Source organism: Mya arenaria, chromosome 1 (assembly GCF_026914265.1).
Source record: "Mya arenaria isolate MELC-2E11 chromosome 1, ASM2691426v1".
In the NCBI taxonomy this organism is placed as follows: domain Eukaryota; kingdom Metazoa; phylum Mollusca; class Bivalvia; order Myida; family Myidae; genus Mya; species Mya arenaria.
This window is the reverse complement of record NC_069122.1, coordinates 41,143,108-41,168,023: the sequence shown is the minus strand read 5'-3', so window position 1 is coordinate 41,168,023 and position 24,916 is coordinate 41,143,108. Positions and strand designations below refer to the sequence as shown.

The following is a 24,916-nucleotide window of genomic DNA, read 5'->3' as shown; positions in this document are numbered from 1 at the left end:
TATTTACACTACGCACAAAAGAGTTTCTGCGCATTTTTTTTAACTGGGGTGGGTGAAAAAGCATTAAAAAGTAGTTCGATACGGATAATTTTTAATATTTGCCCATGGGCAAGATAAGAATTTCCAGCATGGCAAAATATCTGGATCTAATTATCGTGGGTGTCAAAAATATTGGTCCGTGTTTTACACTCCTATGAAAGATACGCAAATTCATAACATTTTTTACTAAAGAGTATCTTGCAAAAAAATAAATATAAGATTAAATATGTCAGTTAGCTTTTAATGGTTACTCAAGGCAATGTCCAGCAATGCAAGATACATGAGAAGATAAATAATAGAATTAACATGAATATTTTTTTTTAAAAGAGCGGCTATTATTTATGAAGTCACACTGGCCTAAGACCACGGCTATTTTTGCTATATGTTTCATATAAATAATAACCTAATAGTCCTAATTGACAAAAAAAACTGGCTGCTGTAGAACAATTTATGACACAAAATGTATTACCAGAAACATTACGTTGACCAATTCAGCGTCTCAGAAAATTAAGTAGGAATACATGACCCCAAGACGGAATAAGGTCACAAAAAATAACTTACAGAGTTCCACAGACAATGAGTTTCCCTATATTTACACCGGAAACTTTTTTTAAACAAAGTGTCAAGTCATGATAAGTAATATGTAAATAGAGCACAAGTTCCATCTCTTTCATTCAACTTTAATAAAATATTGATATTTGAACACAATTTTAGCACTATTTTTTCTGTAATAACATCAGGAAATAGGTCAACGTGGGGCAGATAACTGTGGTCTTGAGCCTACTTTTACTTTTACCATGAGTGTTATTTAGTCAAAAGAACATTTAATTGTGAAAATACAAAGTAAATTCATCCACATCAAATGGTTTAGTAATATTATTGGAGAGTGTGGCGTCCGCGTTCTTTTTCCTTCCACAGCGACAGGTCAAGGCTCGGAAGGTCGTCGCAATGTACTCTTTCATTCTTCATATTTCTGGAATTAAAGTTAAGCTTTCATAAAAGTATACCACGTTTTTTTATCTGTTACGGTACTATTAATGAATTTTCCGAAATGGGTCAATACGAGCTGATTTTATCAGCATTTATGAAGCTGACCCTATCAGCCAGTAAAGACATTTTAACTTGATGCTAAGTGGGATTGTATTTCAGATTGGTTATATGGTACTGAAGTTTGATGTTATAGTACATATATATTTCTAGCAAACCGGATAGGCGTTTCCGATGTATTCAGCCGTCCTGGAAAACTCTATCTGGCATCCCCCCATGACAGATGAGTCACGCGCTGTGACGTAGCACTTCATTTCTTTTATTTTACACTTTATGTAAGCATAATTATGAGATTTCAATAGATGAGTTCCATAAACAACTTAACAAAAACACACCTTCAAAAAACAAAAACAAAATAACCCTTTAAAGACGTGATACTGAAGGAACTTCTTGACGTATGCGGTGAATAAAAATTACCGCGCGTCATGACGTCAGTTAACGTCATCGCACGTGCCTTTTGGTGAAATTTACAAAACTGCGCTTTGCTATGCATTTTTCCCAAAAATGTAATTTAAGGTATGCTAGAAAAATATCTATCATGTGTGTCCGTTCCGGATCGAAAATCCGACCTTCGGGCACGCTGCGTAGCCGGTAACTCGGCAAGCCTCGTTACCTGACAACGCAGGTGCCCTCGAGTCGTATTTTCCTATCCGGAACGAAAACACATGACATATATTGTTATTCAATTGGACATGAGGCTCGATCTTATGGTTCTAAAGGGTTGTCATATGGTACTCTTAAAATGTAAGTCTAATGATACTTATTATATACGTATTTTTTTTCTATTATTACTAACGACCTAATCTAACGGTACTTCATGTTTGTCTAATGATACAAACGGTCTGTCTAATGTTATTTAATCTTGGTCTAATGATAATTAAAGTGTGTCTATCATAACTTAAGACTTCATCTAACGGTACTTTATGTTTGTCTAATAACACAAAAGGTTTGTCTAATGGTATTTAATCTTGGTCTTTTGATACTTAGATTTGTCTATTTCAACTTAAGGCTTGATCTAACAATACTTCATCTGTCTAATCCACTAAAGATCTGTCTAATGGTACTTCATGTCTGTTTAATGATACCTAGGCTTCAATGGTACTAAGGCTTGGACTTATGAATTGTACATGGCTTAACTGTACTTAGGGTTTGTCGAATTGTACTTAGGCTTGGTCTAATGCTACTTAAGCTTAGTTAAATGGTACTTAAGCTTAGTTAAATGGTACTTAAGCTTAGTTAAATGGTACTGAAACTTAGTTAAATGGTACTTAAGCTAAGTCTAATAGTACTTGAGGATTAAATGGTACTTAGACATGGTCGGATGATTTTTAAGCTTGGTCACAGGACACTTAAATAAAGTGTACGTAAATCAGTGTTAAGGTACTTAATATTGATCTTATGGTAATTACTAATTAAGCACTCTCGTATAGTCAGTCCTACTGTCGAATGATACATACTTGTTTGGCATAACGAAAACGTTTGGCTGCAGTTTGGTAGTCGAAGTGTGTTGACAGATCAAAGACGCCATCGTCATCTTTTTAATTGCGTTAAGCTGGGCTGTAACATATTACGATTAGTAAGAATAAATGTACACTTATCTCATGATAGGTGTTGAATGCGTTTTCTAGTTTGGTTATAAAATGAGTAGTTATTATTTCTTTTGTGCTGTTATAAACATTTAAGTATCAGTAAGTGCACACGACTGTCTAAGAATTGGTTTACGAACGGTCTCAAGTCTATGCTCATACTCAGAATGTGTAAATGAACGGTCTCAAGTCTGGATCCAGCCTCAGAAAGTTTTAACGAACGGTCTTAAGTCTGGATTCAGACTAAGAAAGTTTAACTTTAACGTACAATCTCAAGCCTTGGCCCAGACTCAGAATGTGTTTACAAACGAACGGTCTCAAGTCTGGTTTCAGACTCAGAATGTGTTTACGGACATTCTCAAGCCTAAATCCGGACTCAAAATGTGTTTAGGGACATTCTCAAGCCTGGGTCCGGACTCATATAGGGTTTCCGGACATTCTCAAGCCTGGGTCCGAACTCAAATGTGTTTACGGACAGTCTCAAGCCTGGGTCCAGACTCAGATAGTGTTTACGGACATTCTCAAGCCTGGGTCCGGACTCAAAATGTGTTTACGGATGGTCTCTAGCCTGGGTCCGGACTCAAAATGTGTTCACGGACATCCTCAAGCCTGGGTCAGGAATCAGATAGTGTTTACGGACATTCTCAAGCCTGGGTCCGGACTCAAAATGTGTTTACAGATGGTCTCTAGCCTGGGTCCGGACTCAAAATGTGTTCACAGACATTCTCAAGCCTGGGTCAGAACTCAGATAGTGATGACGGACATTCTCAAGCCTGGGTCCAGACTCAGATAGAGTTTACGGACATTCTCAAGCCTGGGTCCAGACTCAGATAGAGTTTACGGATATTCTCAAGCCTGGGTCCAGACTCAGATAGAGTTTACGGATATTCTCAAGCCTGGGTCCGGACTCAAAATGTGTTTACGGACGGTCTCAAGTCTGGGTCCGGACTCAAAATGTGTTTACGGACTGTCTCAAGCCTGGGTCCGGACTCAAAATGTGTTTACGGACTGTCTCAGGTCCGGATCTTGATTCAGAATGTGTTTACAAACGATCACAAGTCTGGATATTAGAATGTGTAAACGAACAGTCGCAAGTCCGGGCTAATACTCAGAATGTGTTAACCTACAATCTCAAGTCTGGATCCAGACTCAGAATGTGTTTACGAACGAGCTCAATGCTGAGACCAGACTCAGAATGTTTCAACTTATAGTCTCAAGTCTGGATTCAGACTGAGAATGTGCAAACGAACGGTCTCAAGTTCGACCAAAGACTCAGAATGTGTAAACGAACGATCTGAAGTCCAGCCATAGACTCAGAAAGTGTAACCGAACGGTCTCAATGCTGGTCCAAGACTCATAAAGTGTTAACGAACGGTCTCATTGCTGGTCCAAGACTCAGTATGTGTAAACGAACGGTCTCAATGCTGGTCCAAGACTCATAAAGTGTTAACGAACGGTCTCATTGCTGGTCCAAGACTCAGTATGTGTAAACGAACGGTCTCAAGTCCAGCCCAAGACTCAGAAAGTGTAACCGAACGGTCTCAATGCTGGTCCAAGACTCATAAAGTGTTAACGAACGGTCTCATTGCTGGTCCAAGACTCAGTATGTGTAAACGAACGGTCTCAATGCTGGTCCAAGACTCATAAAGTGTTAACGAACGGTCTCATTGCTGGTCCAAGACTCAGTATGTGTAAACGAACGGTCTCAAGTCCAGCCCAAGACTCAGAAAGTGTAACCGAACGGTCTCAATGCTGGTTCAAGACTCGGAAAGTGTTAACGAACGGTCTCAATGCTGGTCCTAGACTCAGAAAGTGTTGAAGAACGGTCTCAATGCTGGTCAAAGACTCAGTATGTTTAAACGAACGGACTCAACCTTAGGCAATGACTCAGAATGTGTTTACGAACGGTCTCAAGTCTAGCCCAAGACTCAGAAAGTGCAAACGAACGGTCTTTAGTCCAGCCCGAGATTCATAAAGTGTAAACACACGGTCTCAATGCTGGTCCAATACTCAAAATGTGAAAACGAATGGTCTCAATGTTGGTCCAAGACTCAGTATGTGTAAACGAACGGTCTCAAGTCCAGCCCAAGACTCAGAAAGTGTAACCGAGCGGTATCAATGCTGGTCCAAGACTCATACAGTGTTAACGAGCGGTCTCAATGCTGGTCCAAGACTCAGTATGTGTAAACGAACGGCCTCAAGCTTGGGCAATGACTCAGAATGTGTTTACGAACGGTCTCCAAGTTTAGCCAAAGATTCAGAAAGTGCAAACGAACGGTCTCAAGTCCAGCCTAAGATTCATAAAGTATAAATACACGGTCTCAATGCTGGTCCATACTCATAAAGTGTAAACACATGGTCTCAATGCTGGTCCAAGACTCAAAATGTGAAAACAAATGGTCTTAAGCTTGGCTCAGAATGTGTTTACGAACGGTCTCAAGTCCAGACCAAGATTGTGAAAGTGCAAAAGAACGGTCTCAAGTCCAGACCAATACTCAGAATGTGTTTATGAACGGTCTCAAGTCCAAGCCGAGACTCAGAATGTGTTAACGAACGGTCTCAAGTCCAGGACGAGACTCAGAAAGTGTAAACGAACGGTGTCAAGTCTGGACCCAGAGTCAGAAAGTGTAAACGAAAGGTCTCAAGTCTGGATCCCGACTCAGAAAGTGTAAACGAACGGTGTCAAGTCTTGTCCAAGAATCAGATTGTGTTAACGAACGGTCGCAAGTCTGGATTCAGACTCAGAATGTTTTAGCGCACAATCTCAAGTTTAGGCCAAGACTCAGAATGTGTAAACGAACGGTCTCAAGTCAAGACTCAGAATGTGTAAACGAACGGTCTCAAGTCAAGACTCAGAATATGTAAACGAACGGTCTCAGGTCAAGACTCAGAATGTGTAAACGAACGGTCTCAAGTCAAGACTCAGAATGTGTAAACGAACGGTCTCAAGTCAAGACTCAGACTTGTGAACAGTGAAATAAAAAATGAGAAAACCTCATTCATTAGATCGCATTCTTTTTATATAATCTATTTTAATGAAGGTGAAACTTTAAAGTGCTGATGGGTTCAGCATTCTTCATTATCAATGGTCAGCTAAAAGGAATGTTATACTGAAACTTTTTTTAACAGTTTTTAGTCTTGAATCTTAAATCGGACTTGATCCTGTTCGTAAACATGGGTTCAGTTCTTTGATTGTAGACATTACATGCTGTTATACATACGTTTGGTAAACCCAACCACCGGATCGTTTCGTTCAAAGAAGAAGCGGTCTCCGTCTCGGAAGCGCTTGTACTGTTCACCAATCATACAAGTACCGAGGGGCCCCAGCAGACCCTCGGATCCCCGGCGCTCCGTTATGATCCCAGTGAAGAGGTCAATGTCACCCGGGCAGCTAATGAAATGACGACCAAAGTTTATTGATTCAGAAGCTTATCATTATCATATCTTTTAAGACTTGGCATATGGCAACACATCGTCGAATACACTCGCTACGTAATGCGTTATCACGTTTAAATCATTTCATTAAATAAACAAAACAAAAAAGCATGCAATTTTGGTGTAGATAAAAAATATATATATTATAACAGCTATATGTTGGTGTTTTTTACCTGAGGAATATGTGTCTACGTATTTTTTTATTAAAAATAAACAACATTTTTAAAGATTAATCTTTATTATCATTTAATTCATTTAATTCAAATGAGGCCAACATTAAAATGCACTCAAATAAAAAGATAAATAAAAAACTGCACCAGCCTAATGCGAGCTTGTAAAATAACGCTTAACTTCCACTCTTTAAATCTAGAAGCTAGGCTTAAGGTTGTTTTATGACTAAAAAACAACCCACTCGTAAACATCTTCCAATAGCTTGACTGTGTTTTCATCATGATCAACAAGGCCGCCTTTTCCGGTTCCGAAATGACATGCCTCGCTCAGACCACACAGCTTCCGGTACGCATTGTAGCCCGGCAATCCGTGTTCTCGGCCTCTGCATAAAAGGGTTAAACAAAATGGTAGTAGTAGTTCAAGTTTTTATTCATCAAGGCATATAATATGCATGTGACATAAGAAAACAATGAAACACATATTAATTAACATAAAATAAAACAGTGAACAAACATGTCAAACACAAAAAAAGAAACTTTACTAAACAACATCAGTGAAAATATGAAGTAATAAGACACAATGTAGTGGTATTGTAATTATCAATAGATCTTTGGTTAATCGGGGTATGGAGAGTGAGTCATCTGAATTTCAGTAAGATGATTTTACAGAACAATGCCAACTTAATTAATTTAGGTCTGTTGTTACAGTTCATAAGTTCATCTAATTTAAAAAAGTTTGGGTGAAGAATGTAATAAGGATCAATAAGTTTTTTTACGTATGATTGAAAAATGGTTACATTCAAGTAAGTAGTGAAATTCATCACCAATAACATTCTTAGTACATAACTGACATAATCTTTGATTTCTCTCAATGTTCAAATGCCTGCCTTTTTCAATTGGCAAAGAATGGTTTGTGGTCCTAAACTTACAAAGTATTTTACAAAGGTTACTAGGTAACAAGTCAAGATAATCTTCAAAACAATGATTACTTTTGAACATTCTATATACAAGACATTTGGAAGAGCTATCAACAATACTAGTCCAGTTTTGTAAGAATTGGTCATACAGTCTACTTTTAACAATTGACTTGAAATTAACAGGACTAATGACTGTTTGACTTCTAAAATAATCAGACAAACCAAGTTCGTTTAAGGTATTGTTAACGAAAGATAACCATGGAGAAACAATAACATTACTATTATATAGTTTTAGAACCGTATTATATAATAACTTAGATATTTTACAATCTTTTTCGTTCACTATCTTGCTCCAATAACATAAAACTCTCGATTTAATTTGTAAAGCTATGGGTTCTACACCAAGTTCACCATACACCATGCAATTAGGGGTGGAAGCCTTGAGATTGAGTATTAATTTGCAATAGTTCAGCTGAAACTGTTCAATTATTTTGATATTTTCGAAACTCCATACTTCGCAAGAGTATAACAAAATTGGAGCAATCATAGCATTAAACAAATGTAACTGAACTGAAATGGGAAGATTGAGTTTTCGGGACTTTTGAATAAGTGAGAACATAGCTCTTCTAGAACAAATGTGGCACCTTTATTTTTCATTCGGAACTCCTTTGCCATTTTTATCATAAACCTCGGAAGTTAATAAACAGTTTACAGTGTAGGAAAACGGTACACTTTAACTACGCTGCAAGTAGATCGCGTAGTAATTTCAATTTGGCAGTTAAAGTTTATGATTTAACTCTAGGTAATCTTGGTAATTATTTTGCAATAAAACATTTCACTGTCAATCAATTTAAACCCAGATCTACACATACAGCTTAAACACTACATTTAATCAATAATATAATTCAAAATATGCGAACTACTTCTACTGATGTACCGGCATCCATCCAATGTTTTTTTTCGATAAAAATGATCGATGAGATCATGAGCTAAATAAGTATAAGAACCATATTAAGTGGGTTCGATTTTAGATCTAAACAAATTATTGGGAAAATGGTTTAATTAGCTAATGTTATCTTTTGATTTATTGGTTTATTTTTTTATACTCACTTCATTAAAAAATAAAGTGGTTATCTTGCCGGCGCAAAAGTGAAACTCTTATTCAAAATCAATACATACACATGTATATCGAACATCATTTTTGACTGTACTCACTCAAAAATGCATTTATGGAAAATATTAATTACTTATAACAAGATTGTAACCGTGAATGTTATGGCGGAAAGCTTTGTAAATGCTTATAATAAAGATTAACTGCGGTCTACTATAGTCTGATAAGGTAGAAATATCGTGTTTTATGCTTATTTCTTTCAATTTGAATTCGTTATCCTTCATAAGATCTATTGTTTTTGACATTGATTTATGCTTTTTGGAATAGTATAACAATATTATTAATTGTGGTAAATATTTTCTGAGAGAAAGAGTGAATCTTTAAGCGACACTGCATGCTTTCATGCATATATGCCAATATCCAGAATCCTTCAATATCAGCATGCTCTAAGGGAACAAGAGGTTATTTACCACTTAAAAAAATCTAACTTATTTTATATCGGATTGAAGATTTTGCCCACAAACGAACACTGATTTCTAGTGCGACCCCAACACTATATATGGGATGAAAATAGAAATAGTAGATCCTGCCTGTTCAGCAAGTTTTCCATCGTCGGATACCCCCAGTGTGTGTATACCACGTGATAAATTGCGTCATAAATGCTACGTCGGAGGGCAACATTTTGCTTCGAATGAAGACTTTAAACAAAGATAACTTCTCTATTTCTTCACCATTTCAAATGAAACATAGCACAGTCTACGCTGCATGATGAAGCCCCGTCTTCTGTCTTTTACCAGAGTTTGATTGAGAGTTTAGTTTCTTAAAACACTTCGACAAACCTTTTAACAAAACGGCCATCTGAGGGAGCACTGTCAACACATATTTTGGACACAGGTTTGTAAAAGTGTTTGATGAATCTAATCACCTTATTAAACTTAGGTAATAAAAAGAAGGCGGCGATCTATAAGCGGCATAGACTGCTTTTTGTTTCATTTAATATGGTGAAGTAAAAGAAAAGTTATCTTTGTTTTAAGTCTTCATTTTAAGGAAAATATTGCCTTATGTCGTAGCATCTGTGATGTAATTTGTCACGTGGTATACACACACTGTACCCCCGATACACGTTTACGCTATGTGTATCATTATGAAGTGTAACTGACCATGTACCGTGGTTGCCGACGATGCAAGTTTTCTAAACCACAAACCATTTAGCTTTAAAACCTACACTGAAGGACATAAAACAATACTGATTTGGAATAACCATTATTTAATTCACCGTCATGTATAACAAACATGACTTTTGAGTGATAACCTTTAAGTACATACTAAATACTAGGGATGCAAACGAATGGCAAAATTGATATTCGAATATTCGGTAATTCTTTCGAACGAATATTCGAATATTCGATAACCAAACTACAGTTTTTGAAAATGTGGTAAACTATTATAATATTCGCTAAAGTAATTGCCGGGGCATTTTAGTTCTACTTTGTCGTAACCACTACGCGCGGCGGACTCTGGATTTCACCGAATAAGCCTCTGAAATTCCTCTTTTCAGTAAATACTGAATTTATGGAAAATATTAATAACTGATAACATGTTTGTAACCGTGTATATAAAAGCTAGAAATGCTACACTATTAAATGACTGGTGAGTGCTAAAAGATCTAGTGCAAATCAGCTACTTCTGAGACAAAAAGAAAAGTAAAGTCAAAACGTTCAATCTGTTAGAGTACATCTTTAAGGGCAAAGATCTGTGAGATTGGTGTTCATTCTACCTATATCCGCGGCACCCTACGCGAGCCCGCCTGATAAAATATAATTTTAGATTAACTTTTCAGAAAGTCATTGACAAAGCTGTCTCCATTGGTTAATGTAAAAATGTACCTGGATAAAATCAACAATGAGGGCCTCAAATGTTTTCATCAGTGACGGGTATTAATACAAGTGATCAATGAGACGGTACTTATTCACTGAAATAACATAAAGGCTTTCCTTAAACTTTGTTTTGATTTACCTACCTCATAAATGTCACTAATCTGTTTAAGAAGTAGAAATGCGTGCGTGCGTACCTTTGTATGATGCGTGTGTGCGAAGTTTTGAATGATACGTGCGAATGTACCTTTGCATTACTCGTGCGTCCGTACCATTGTATGCTGCGTTTGAGTGATGTTTTTTGTTCTTGTTTGAGTAAGGAGAGCGTGGATATCTATATGTTCTTGCCTCTGTATGTCTCGCGTGGGTGCGTACGTACGCTCGGATCAAACATGCATGCGGACCATTGTGCCTATGTATTTTGCGTGCATGCAAGCCTGTGTATGATGGTACGAGGGCACCTTGATGTGGCAATCGGGCGCACCTTTGTATTATGCTTGTTGGCGTACCTTCGTATGCTGCGTGCGTGGGCACCTTGCTGAGGCTTTCGGATGCACCTTTGTATTATGCGTGCGGGTGTACCGCCGTGCAAGGGTACCTTGATGGGGCGCTCAGGCGCATCATGGTATTATGCGGGGGGGGGGGGGCGTACCGTCGTATAATGCGTGCGTGGGCATCTTGATTAGACGCTCGGGTGCACCATTGTATAATGCGTGGTGTGAACTGTCGTATGATGCGTGCGTGGGCACCTTCATGAGGCGCCCTGGCGCACCTTTGTTTTATACGTGGGGTGTACCGTCGTATGATGCGTGTGTAGACACCTTCGTGAGGCCCCCGGGCGCATCTTTGTTTTATACGTGGGGGCGTACCGTCGTATAATTCAAGCGTGGGCGCCTTCATGAGGCGCCCGGGCGCACCTTTGTTTTATACGTGGGGATGTAATGTCGTATGATGCCTGCGTGGGCACCTTCATGAGGCGCCCGGGCGCACCTTTGTTTTATACGTGGGGGTGTAATGTCGTATGATGCGTGCGTTGGTACCTTCATGAGGCGCCCGGGCGCACCTTTGTTTTATACGTAGGGGCGTACCGTCGTATGATGCAAGCATGGGTATCTTGATTAGGCGCTCGGGTGCACCATTTTATTATGCGTGGGGCGAACTGTCGTATAATGCGAGCGTGGGCACCTTCATGAGGCGCCCGGGCGCACCTTTGTATTATGCGTGGGGGCGTTATGTCGTATGATGCGTGATCGGTTACCATGATGAGGCACTCGGGCGCACCTTTGGTTTATGCGTGGGGACGTACCTTCGTATGATGCGTGCATGGGCACCTCGGTGAGGCGCTAGTGCGCAACTTTGTATTATGCTTGCAGGCGTACCGTCGTATGATGAGTGTGCGGGCACCTATATTAAACGCTCGGGCACACCTTTGTATTACGCGTGCGGGCGCACCGTCGCATGATGCGTGCGTTATTGTGTTTCCTGCGCGCGTTCGTACCTTTGTATGTTGAGTGCTGCCAAATCCAAAGTGTTGCCATCTGCATCTGGAAACAGTCTCTGCTGAACGCTTTTTTCGACCTCCCTGACATAGTTACACAACATTAAATATTGATCTACATTATAAACGTATGTTCCATACGAAATCATTCGTTTGTACGGTCTACTTTACAAACAGAACATTACAATAAAGATTCTAGAACATAGCAGGGACGGTATGAATAAAACATTTGAAGTCGTTGCCTAACTAAAGTCAATTTCCAAAACTGTTCATTGACAAATTGGAAAAACGTTTAATTGCTTTTGACAAAAGTTAATGTAAATTTAGAATACAACCTAGATTTTAAGCCATTGAAATTGCAGGTAGACACTCATTATGTTTTAGGCTTAATCATTAAAGGGGCTGTACACCGGATTGGCACCAAACGAATCTCAGGACAATTATCTAATAAAATGTGTTAAGCTTTGATATCATAATTGTAACAAAGTACCAAAATGAAAAAAAAAATTGTGTCGGAGACCGGGTTGGAACCCCTGACGCGAAATTTGCCGTCAAGCTTCGCATTCACTGAGCCACGGCGGCTTATTCTACTTGGGTGACATATTAAAGCTATACACCTACCTCGATAATATCACGTGATAACACCGACAAGCCAATCACGCATAAGGAATGAATTCTACCTGGTAGACAAACCCAGTAATCTATTTTAATGGACAAATACGAAATAATTGCTAAACTTAGATAAATTGTAAACTATGTGGTAATTCAGTTAGTAAGTTCAATGCATTGTACACATCGATGCCCAGTTTATGTCAGTTTTCGACCATTTTCTTCTTTTTATGCTATTTTATCATACGGAGTACAGCCCCTTTAAGAATATGTTATGTGGAATGGCCCTTCATAAGTTGTTTACCATCTTCCAGTACTATCCCACATGATGATATTGTATAAATGACCTTGCATACTTGTGTATGTTTATTTTAAAGATTAAATATGTTTAAACCAATAATTTCAACTTTCTTGGGTATTTAATGGGCCCCCTACTGTTGATCACTCATCCAATACAAAATCACTGCCTCAGATTTTGCGTCAGCAATTGGGGTTGTATTCTAAGACAATTAAATAACATGAAGAAATTTAAATAATTAAGAAAGGTTCGTTCGCAACTCTCACTCCACCCATTCTTAATCATTAAAATGTTACTTCATGTCATCTTACTTTAACTCAGTATTTCAGATAGCTATAAGTTATAAAATATATGATAAGTGAGATACTTTACTTCTAAAAATGACTTTAGTTAGAAAATATCTGAAGGCAGAAAATGACTTAAGATGTTGTATGAAGACCCGTCCATTGATATCTATAAATAGAACAACACTTTATCCATGTCCCATTCACCAACCAACGGACACTTTTTACCAATCGACCAACGTAGAAGATTGCGGTTGCCGGCGCAATATATAAAGAATATAGAATGCAACAAAGACCATTATAAAACTATTCAACTCACCTGTCAAGCATTGGACATTTCTCAGCTGTCGCCCATCGAAGAATATTGTTGTAACCATCGCTTCGATTCGAGAGGATTGCGTTCGGTTTAAAGAAGTTATGTTCAAGGTTGTCTAGGTACATAAGTTTGAAGTCCTCGTCCATCTGTCCCGTAAACCTGTTTACGTTGCTGTGACCGTAACGGTGAGCGGCAGCGGCCACCGAGTTGATGACGGTGGCGTCTGTGTTACAGTCATAGGTGTCCTTGTAGCCATCTGGCTATAAAAAAAAGAGTGCACGGTATTACAATAACAGTGAGCGGCGGCGGCCACCGAGTTGATGACGTCAGCGTCCGTGTAACAGTCATAGGTGGCTTTGTAGCCATGTTGCTAGAAGTAAAGAATGTACGTTATGACAACAACGGTGTGCGGCGACGGCCACCGAGTTTATGGCAGTGGCGTTCGTGCAACAGTCATAGGTGTCCTTGTAGCCATGTGGCTATAAAAAAGAGTGCACGCTATTACAATAACAGTGAGCGGCAGCGGGCACCAGGTTTATGGCAGTGGCGTCCGTGCAACAGTCATAGGTGTCCTTGTAGCCATGTGGCTACAAGTAAAGACTTTACGTTATGACACTTACGGTGAGCGGCAGCGGCCACCGAGTTGATGGCGTCGGCGTTCGTGTAACAGTCATAGGTGGCTTTGTAGCCATGTGGCTACATGTAAAGACTGTACGTTATGACACTTACGATGAGCGGTAGCGGCCACCGAGTTGATGGCAGTGGCGTCCTTACAAGATTCATAGGTGGCCTTGTAGCCAGGTGACTAACACTAAAAAAATGTACGTACATGTATATAGAGCATTTGTTACATAATCATTGCGTCTAAAACCTTAATGAGAAACAGGTTTTGGGAGTTATTTGAGTCAGTACGTTTCATCCTCCGCACACATTTACTTTCTAGCAGTATTCACATAGCTTAGAAGATCACTACGGTTTGTGTTTGAATGCTTACCCTTATGTTTATGTTTATTTTTTTAACTGTCCGTTCTCCAAGCAAAATTGGAAGGTATTCTCCATACACGATGTTCTGCCAGATAGCCACTAAAATCCTCCGAGCCTCCTACAAAACATTGTATATTACCTTGACACCCTATTTATCCATACCTTTTGGATAGTTTGCACATGTAAATGATTTGATTGGTCAGTAGTATTTGTTGTATAAATATTGGCCAATCAATAACATTATGATTCAAAGAATTAACTGCTATTATACGATTGGCTGATTATACATATAAACAAAACGTCATGTCTAAATATAGGCATACTTCATATTAAGTTCATAAAATATAATTACAAATTCTGTGCGTCATATTCAAATACATGTGTACAATCATTACCTCGTATTTATGCACCAGTCGATTATAACCACCCTAAACCTACCGGGATAGCAGGTAAATGGGCCGTAATTTACCTTCCAGGTTGCCCCGCAGTGCCGGGTCATTGCGGTGGTTTTGTCTTCGCGCAAAATATAGCGGGTTACCATCAGGTTGTGCTACGCAGGGCGGGGAATTTACCCGGGCTTGGCTGGACCGAAAGTCAAAGTCCCCGCAATTCCCCGGACCTTGGGGGGGCGTGGTTACAATTGACTGGTACATTAGATCCAATAAAGGTGTTTTCTTGATTCATCCTAACATAATAAATTGACGTTTTTATTATAAAAATCCACGTAACTCCCAGTAAGTTTAAAAACAGCGTCGGTATATTTATCTCTACTCATAAACGGATATGATTTTAATTGGGAAACCATAATGCGCTGTTTTAAAACGGGCCAACTCAGATAAAACCGCAACATAATTGTTGCGTATATTCTTTTAATTATGTTAAATGATGTTTAATCGGCCTCCTTGTAGCTCGCATTGACACTTCTAGGATTGCGGTGAGGAAATACTGTTTTTTTCCGATGCTTGGACCATCTGGTGTCTAGTCCCTTTAATGATGACACTAAAGGAAATAGCAGCAGTTCATATCAGAAATTCATAAAAGGCATGCAAGTAAAGTATTTTGTCCCTCACATCACCTTTGGGAAACAGATAAAATCAACTCGATGAGCTTTTTGCTACCTTTTAAATGACATGCCGCGGTTAAGGGAAATACATGTACGGTACCGTTTTTAAGTCTTTGGTATGACGCGACCGGATATTAAACAGGCGGCTTGTCGCCCTTGAAGGGAAAGCTATTAGTGCAGTTTCAGAGGATAGTGTAAAACAACCTGGAAGAGACGCTCGTCGTGCCAATGCGGGTTGACGAGTTGAAGACCGGAAGCGATGTCGTTGTGCGCGTGCGCAAACAGCGTTTGCATGCTGGAGAGTGAAGGTACCTCGTTCACCCTGAGATCGCCTGAAATGTAAATGTCTTGCTTTTTTGCCGTATAACTTTTAAATTAATCAAAATGCCTAAGGTTTGAAGAGTAAGGTAACCAAATATATTCCGAACGAAGAAAAGCAGCGTCAATAACTGATTTCCCTCCCACGCTCCGTTGTAATTGAACAAACATACAAACATTGAACTGGTCGGAGATAAGTCGGTATTCCTTGGTGCTTGGAATTATTCAAGGATGTTTACAGACACATATATGCTTTCCAGCCAGACGTTCACCGTTAGGGTAGTTGTCAGCAATAAGAATACTTACGGAAGTTGTCCACAATAAGAAACGTTACGGTAGTGGTTCACAATAAGAAACGTTACGGTAGTGGTCAACAATAAGACTCGTTACGGTAAGTATCACCAATAAGAACCATTACGGTAGTTGTCCACAATAATAAGCGTTACGGTAGTTGTCCACAATAAGAACCGTAACGGTAATGGCCAACAATAAGAACTGTTACGGTAATAGCCAACAATAAGAACCGTTACGGTCATGGCCAACAAAAAGAACCGTTACGGTAGTGGTCCACAATAAGCTTCGTTAAGGCAATGGCCAAAAATAAGAACCGTTACGGTAGTTGTCCACAAAAAGAACCGTTACGGTAGTGGTCCACAATAAGAACCATTACGGTAGTTGTCCACAAAAAGAACTGTTACGGTAGTGGTCCACAATAAAAACCGTTACAGTAGTTGTCCACAAAAAGAACCGTTACGGTAGTTGTCCACAATAAGAACCATTACGGAAGTGGCCAACAATAAGAACCGTAACGGTAGTGGTCCACAATAAGACTCGTTACGGCAAGGCCAACAATAAGAACCATTACGGTAATGGCCAAAAATAAGAACCTTTACGGTAGTTGTCCACAATAAGAACCATTACGGTAGTTGTCCACAATAAGAACCGTAACGGTAGTTGTCCACAATAAGAACAGTAACGGTAGTTGTCCACAATAAGAACCATTACGGTAGTTGTCCACAATAAGAACAGTAACGGTAGTTGTCCACAATAAGAACCGTAACGGTAATCGCCAACAATAAAAACCGTTACGGTAGTTGTCCACAAAAAGAACCGTTGCGGTAGTTGTCCACAATTAGAACCGTAACGGTAGTGGTCCACAATAAGACTCGTTACGGTAATGGCCAACAATAAGAACCGTTACGGTAGTTGTCCACAAAAAGAACCGTTACGGTAGTGATCAACAATAAGAACCGTAACGGTAATGGCCAACAATAAGAAACATTAAGGTAATGGCCAACAAAAAGAACCGTTACGGTAGTTGTCCACAATAAGAACCATTACGGAAGTGGTCCACAATAAGACTCGTTACGGCAATGGTCAACAATAAGAACCATTGCGGTAATGGCCAACAATTAGAACCTTTACGGTAGTTGTCAACAATAAGAACCGTTACGGTAGTTGTCAACAATAAGAACCGTAACGTTAGTTGTCCACAATAAGAACCGTTACGGTAGTTGTCAACAATAAGAACCGTTACGGTAGTTGTCAACAATAAGAACCGTTACGGTAGTTGTCAACAATATGAACCGTAACGGTAGTTGTCCAGAATAAGAACCGTAATGGTAGTGGTCCACAATAAGACTCGTAACGGTAATGGCCAACAATAAGAACTGTTATGGTAATGGCCAACAATAAGAACCGTTACGGTAATGGGCAATAATAAGAACTGTTACGGTAATAGGCAACAATAAGCATCGTTACGGTAGTTGTCCACAATAGGAACCGTTACGGTAGTTGTCCACAAAAAGAACCGTTACGGTAGTGGTCAACAATAAAAACCGTAACGGTAATGGCCAACAATAAGAAACATTAAGGTAATGGCCAACAAAAAGAACCGTTACGGTAGTTGTCCACAATAAGAACCATTACGGAAGTGGTCCACAATAAGACTCGTTACGGCAATGGTCAACAATAAGAACCATTACGGTAATGGCCAACAATAAGAACCTTTACGGTAGTTGTCAACAATAAGAACCGTTACGGTAGTTGTCAACAATAAGAACCGTAACGGTAGTTGTCCACAATAAGAACCGTTACGGTAGTTGTCAACAATAAGAACCGTTACGGTAGTTGTCAACAATAAGAACCGTTACGGTAGTTGTCAACAATAAGAACCGTTACGGTAGTTGTCAACAATAAGAACCGTAACGGTAGTTGTCCACAATAAGACTCGTGACGGTAATGGCCAACAATAAGAACTGTTACGGTAATGGCCAACAATAAGAACCGTTACGGTAATGGGCAATAATAAGAACTGTTACGGTAATAGGCAACAATAAGCATCGTTACGGTAGTTGTCCACAATAGGAACCGTTACGGTAGTTGTCCACAATAAGAACCGTTACGGAAGTGGTCCACAATTAGAATCCTTACGGTAGTAGTCCGCAATGAGAACCGTAACGGTAGTGGTCAACAATAAGAATCCTTACGATAGTGGTCCACAATAAGAACTGATACGGTAGTGATGCGAGTATAAACACCAACTATTTCTTTATTGCTGTGCTGGTGATCGTTGGTATACATAAAATAAACATTTTTATGAAAAAAAGCAAACCGTGTATATACTAAAACCACTGGGTATAATTTTATTTAGACTCACAAAACCACAAAATCACTTTGGACACTAGTGGTCATTACTTAATACTTGGAAATTCCCCCAGTCTAAAAAGTGCAAAGACATATATCATACCAGTGTCATGTGGTTTATAAATCGCTGGATCTTGGGGAGGAAACTGTGTGAATTACTGTTGACACATCGATATCTATATTTAGACTGGGGAACACTATCTATTTTTAGACCGGGAAACGCCATCTTTATTTAGGCTGGGGAACACAATCTATATTTAGCGCGGGAAACACCGGCATGTGTGCATATGCATGGCAACAAGGACCTGATTTGGATTTTCTGCAGGTTTTGAGATGAAAATGATTAGATAACTTATAGATTGTTTGCCATTTTTGGAAATGTAAAAGGCTAAGGAGTATGGCTATGTATGGTTTTGATGGACAATCCTAGCTCTGTCAGCGTTGAAATACATATATGTGGCCCGTCAACATTCTATTTTTAGTAGTGGAGGATTTAAAAACTTGAATTAGTGGTCCCTAAACTGTATGACTGTGTGCTGAGTGTGAAAGGAATCGCTCATGTTTTGTATAATGCACACGAAAAACATACGAAATAAAGTGTGACAAATCATTAGGAGTGTTAAAACTAAGGTACTGACAGCTGGAATACTCAAACGAATGATAATATATTTTAGCTTGAAAGTTCCGGCGTGTGTTCTCTCCCAATTGAAATCTGAATATTGTTTTTACTTTAGTTCTGCAATTTCGGCATAAAATTGTAAAATAATTAAAAATAAAATAAATGTTTTCAGATGCATTACCGGAATAACTCATGTATGACAAAAAAATGAGCGAGTCCCTTCAAGTGAAACTTTCAAAAACAATAACTTAATTACAGACCAGCTTTTAGGCAGTAGAAGGTGTTCGGGTCGAAGGTCTTGTTGAGCTCACACGCTGTGTCGTCAATGTCCGCGGGCAGGCGTTGTCCATTCATCTTCATCAAACCTTGAAATATTAATGTATTTCTTTCCTTTTTGTGCGGGAACCATATAATTCAAGTTTCCATAATTTATAAATATACTTCGATATCGGACACAGTCAATGTCTTATTATAGACCGCCCAATTTTGAATCATCAAAGAAATATTTGCATGCTTACCGTCTCTGAATTATTTATGGCTCCCTATCTTTCGATAGCATGTACGCCGTAAGTCATACGGTCTTTGTTATGTATTGCTTCGCTTCATGCGTTACCATCCGTTAAAGCTGCACTCTCAAAGATTGGACGTTTTGAAAATCCATGGAAACCAGTTATATAAGACTGCTGACAAAAAATTTGATTGCAGATTTTAATATTTTAGTTCAAAAATTGATCTGTTATGCAACATTCTTAAACTGTTACTGCCATGAAACAATAATTTCGAGATATTTACGCAAAAACAATGTTCTTTTCAAGACAAAAACATAAAAAAAAGTTGTAAAACTGATGTATCTGTGAGAGTGCAGCTTTAATCTCATGTTCGTTTTAAATGTTGGTTAAAGCTTAGTTCGCACAAAATCAAGATAATAAAACAAAGACATTAAGAGCATTCTAATTTACGACTTAAATCTATATAGATCTGTATTGAAGCAGTACCCAGGAGACAACAATTTACCTCCTCGTAGCTCTCGGAGTATTTTGTTTTCCTTCTTACTCGAACCGTATGTAACAGAGAGATCCAAATATGCGGTCTGAGAGTTCACTGGCTGGCGGACACCTGCAGTTTAAAGTGACACTTGTATTCAAAATCAATACATAGCAGACATAAGATTTATATGATACATCTTTAAAGATGCACTCTTACTCCCAAAATGATTTTCCACAGTTGATACAATTGTTTTAATATACCAAAAAGGGTGAATAAATGTCGAAACAGTGGTTCTTATGAAGGATACCGTGTTTAATGTGAAAGGACGGTGCAGAAAACACGGTATATTTCGATATATGTCTATAGGAATCTTATGATCACAAGGGTGTGGCCTGTTTTGTCCACATGGGCATAATTTGAACACCCATTTTGGAGGACTACTGTACGATGATACATACAAAGATTAAAGGTCTGTGGGTTCAGAATAGAAGATTTTTAACGATTTCCCTTTATAAGTATTGTGACCCCGGGGCGGGACCAGTTTTGACCCCAGGAACATTATTTTAACAATCTCGTACTACTAGACAATGAAACACACCAAGTATTTAAGCTCTATGCCTGCCTCATGGTTTTTGTCATTAAGATGTTTGAAGTGTTGTTATTCGTTCCAGTTTCCATAACAACCAGCGTTTTGCATGGGATTTACTTTCTTGAATAGTTTCAAAAGGGCCCTAGCCAAGGAACATCCCATTGTGGTTCAGGAGGAGATTTCGTTTGAAGAAATTATCAATGGACGACGGAAGGACGATGGACGGACGACGGAATATTGGCGATGGGAAAGGCTCATCTTTAGCACTACGTGTGAGCTACAGATATTTCGATGAAAACTTTAAATAATTTTAAACTTAACAATATATGACTTTAAAATGCAACTTTTATCAGTTGAAATATTTTGATTTAATAATGGATGGATTACCTTCTAGAGGTATGTCGGAAAATAGCGAATTGAGCAAGTGTTTCTTATTATCATATACCTGACTTTAAATGAAGATTCTGTATCTTGCATCTTGCTTATTTCCATTTGTGTCGTTTGATTTAATAGTTATTCTAACAAATTGAGTTAACGTAAAGAGTTACCCACCACAGCAGTCTGTGAGTGCGACGGATCTTGGTAATCCCAAGCAGTCGACGTCGAAGAATGGGTCATCTTCTGACACAGGGATCTGGATACATTCAGGACTGAAAGAAACCTAGGGTTCATACATTTTGTATTTCCTTGTATAGGTTAGAGTTTATTAAGTATTTTTTTCGTGAATAAGTAACCTAAGGAAGCGGAGCGCAGTGAAGAGACCGTGGTTTCTTATTCACGAGGAAATTACTTAAGTTACTGTTATTACTTAATAAATTCTAACCGACCTCCCAAATTGCATCAGCTTTAAATCTAAGCAGAGCGCCTGTCAAAATGACCTGTCAGTCAATGGAAGATAATGTCACGTCATTTAAATCAGCGTTGACACTGAAATTGCGTCTTTGCATATGCAAACAGTAGGCGTGGTTACATGCGCATGCGCAGTTACAGCAACTTTCTTAATCATGATGTGTCGTCTTCACCAATAAGTAAAGAAACTTCACAAATAAGAAACTAAACATTTTAAAAATCTAGCGCGCCTGGGTGGCTGACAATGTAGGGCAAACATTAATATCAAAAAGGTGTTTACAACAATATTCTATAACGTTCTGCTCTAGACGACTGATAACGAGAACGGCTCGTGTTTTGCTCGAGGATCTTGACAAATGCTTGCCTGAACAGAAACAAAGATGCAATAACCTGACGTGTTTTATGCATGAGCAGGGGTCGCCGTCTGGTACAGGGTTTTGAGACATATAGAGAGACCTTGAGCGTTTAGTGCGTCGATTTGCACGAGGATCTAAAATTCCAAATATCCTACGAATAAAAAGACCTAGGTGTGTTGCGATGTATGAAAAAGGGTCGCCTACTTGCATGGGGTATAATGCACCAGTCAATTGTAACCACGTCGCCCCCCCCCCCCCCTTGTGTGCATTAGGCTGAACATCTTGCAATTTCCATGCAATGAGGCCATTTACAGACTCCTACTTGCGAGGGATCCGAATTGCCCACAGGGTGTGCAACAAAATCCACCGTACGGATACCGTAGGGCCGCCTTAAGCCTTCCCTAAGGCACCCGTGGTATTTCTGTGGCCTCAGAAGGCTTTGACATTGTTGTACATGCTGCCATTGCAGTCAATGGCGTAGTCTCACTAAAACCGGGAATGCTTTTTTCATATGCTGGATGCATTTTAAATTTCTAAATATTGCCTCTGGAATATGTTTACATTTGTATATGACAAGTAAAAAGGTTTATAAATGTGGATAAAAGCTTCTGTTTGGCTGGGTATTGCTCAGAATTGTACGATACGTATTGCAATGTGGAGGTGGCGATACGCGATACGTATTGTCGATACGATACAGCAATAGTTATACTAGTAGTACAAAATGGTCTGATTAAACAGTTTAATCACTTTTTATTTCAGTAAAAACTTAAAACATGTAAACAGAAATCACCAACAAAGATTGTAGTTTTGTTACACGAAACAACAAAATATTTTTAGTATCAAATTATAAACAGAAAAGGGGTATTTAAACTGTGAATGTATTAACTAACAAGTCTTAATTAAACCTATACATAACCATCCAGAATGGTTATGTTAAATTGACGTATTGTTGTAGACAGTTATAAAACCATTGTCTAATGAGCATGCAATTAATGAAATTTGCCTGGACAATTCCGTTGCCGTTCTGGTAAAATGAACTTTTGTCTTTGTCATCAGTGACTTATTGTGCAATGCCGTCATGTAAATTAATTTTTGAAAAAACGAGTTTTAAAAAATTCAAAATTATACCGGTCTGTCAGCACGTTAAGTCATATAATTCTACCTCCCGACGCTACAGCATACCTTGGTGGGGGGGATGGGTCAACGATTTTTACTGACATTGGAGTTGGGAGTGTTGTTGCCAACATGTCGATCTTATGGTGTCGTCTTAGATGAGTAGACATGTTTGAAGTACTGCCAGAACTACATACTTCTGCCTTACAAATATTGCAAATGGTCTTGATACCGTTTTAATTTATGTAGAGCTATATTTTTTGAATATTCGTACTAATAGTGAATTTACGGAGTTGTTTCCCTTTGAACCGATGTGCAAAAATTACGATAACCGGACCGAATTTGAAGTAAAAACATCAGTGCAAATCGATTTATCGAGCCAGCACTAAATTATAGTATGCATTTATGCTTTGAAATGAGCCTTGCCTCAGCTTCTTGTACAACTCACTTTAAAAACAATATATTTCGTGGGGTGCGGGGTGGGGGTGGATATGTACTTAGAGCTATCCTCGAGACAGCATTCAAGAGAATTCCCATCTGAACGCTCAAAAAAGCGTGTTAGAGTAAAGTCGTGGGCGAGGAACTGTCCTAGCACAGTTATCATGTATGTCACGCGTCGCTCCGTCTCCATGGTGGTAGCGTCCGCCGTGTGCACGCGCGAGCTTACTGCACGAGGGGAAGGGAGCTTAGCGCCAGAACAGCTCGAGGTAGCACGTGGTTCTTTTCTTCCTTTGGTAATAAAGAAAACGTGATATATAATCATTCAAATATACCAGTATATGTTATGGGTCAACAGCGATGGCAAAGTCGACCGAAGGACCAAAATTAAAAGTGTTTAAAACAATTATTATTATCCATTTCTATTTTAATTTTGAGGTTCAATATTTTACAAGCATGATTCATATATCTGTTGCAACATAAAAAGCTGTAAGTAGAAGTTGAGCATTTTTTACGAAACAATTTTTCATCAGATTTCCAATCTAAAAGCATTTACGTTTTCCCGGAAATGTCATAATACAAAAAAAATATGTTTATGAGTGAAACTTATGGGAACTGCCCAATCAAAAATGTCTAAGGGCTTTGTGTTGATTGCAGCTATTTTAGAAAAGATATTTGCATTTTTGTAACCCGGAAATAAATTTCATCCACAATTTTTCATTATTTTTCTGAATCACTTTTTTTATTTCACATGTTATCACCAAATACTCTTAAGACAGTGTTGAATAAGTAGTCAGGGGCATTTTGACATAAAAACAAAGTAATGATATCGACAAACTTTTTCCGAAATAATGTGAATGCCTTTTTATCCAAAATTTGATTAAATCTTCTTTTGTAATATTCGTTTAACTCCTTACTACCCAAAAATATGTTACCAAGAATAATGTTTCACTCCAAAAAAAGATCGTTCATCAAAATGTAATTAAATATGAACTTTTAAAACGTTTTAGTTTTTGACCTTCCCCACCCACTTTTGTGTTGTGGCCCTTAACTCTGTTTCGGGAGATGGAGACGAAAAAGACAACTGTACATTCTTTGAGGAAGTCAATAAATAAACATATGACAGTATAGACACAATAGGTTTGCTTTGAAAACAGTGAACATTGTTTTCTGTCAGAAATAAATTTATTTTTAAATCTGATTCGAGTGCAAATAATTCGGTTACCGTCTTCAAAAGCGTTGTCCACAACACGGTTTTGGACTCGTTCCGCCTCACCCCAACGCGTATGTTCCAGGTTGTTACAACTTCCGTCTATGGACCGGAAAGGTGTGTCTGGGTTACAATGCACTTCCGGTTCGGGACATTCTGAGCCAACGTCGGCCGGTGTGGCAGAATACTCGTATCTATATCTTGGAGTGACTTCATCACATCTGCTATCGCATTTCAATCTAGAATTCAAGTCACAAATATGTTTTACGTTATACATGTTACCAAATTAAATTGTAATCAAAACATTCCACACAATGCATATGAACAATATCATAAGTTACGGGGTTAGGCACCCCGTATATCGGGTCACCTACTAACCCCGTAAGATATATATCACGTCGACAACCTGTTTACATGTTTAAATGTTTCATTTATTCATCTGAGTTTTCATCGGAATCGGAAAATAGACGCCATTTTGGTACGATATAGATTTGGTGACCCAATATGGAAAAAATATGGGTCACCACGTGACCAGTCCTGGACCAATGGCGTTGCGTCAT

At 38.8% G+C, this 24,916-nt stretch overlaps 1 protein-coding gene across 1 annotated transcript; it reads right to left on the bottom strand.

Moving 5' to 3' along the window:
- Nucleotides 1-915: 915 nt before the first annotated feature.
- On the bottom strand, nucleotides 916-24,633 carry LOC128227139 (chorion peroxidase-like). The gene is made up of 13 exons (XM_052937382.1): nucleotides 24,372-24,633; nucleotides 23,206-23,437; nucleotides 20,943-21,040; nucleotides 19,829-19,930; nucleotides 19,075-19,179; nucleotides 15,436-15,563; nucleotides 14,179-14,286; nucleotides 13,188-13,444; nucleotides 11,678-11,761; nucleotides 6,520-6,660; nucleotides 5,894-6,063; nucleotides 2,544-2,643; nucleotides 916-1,012 (listed from the first exon to the last, which is right to left on the bottom strand). The coding sequence occupies exons 1-13, from the start codon at nucleotides 24,631-24,633 to the stop codon at nucleotides 916-918; spliced, it is 1,884 nt and encodes a 627-aa protein (XP_052793342.1).
- Nucleotides 24,634-24,916: the final 283 nt, after the last annotated feature.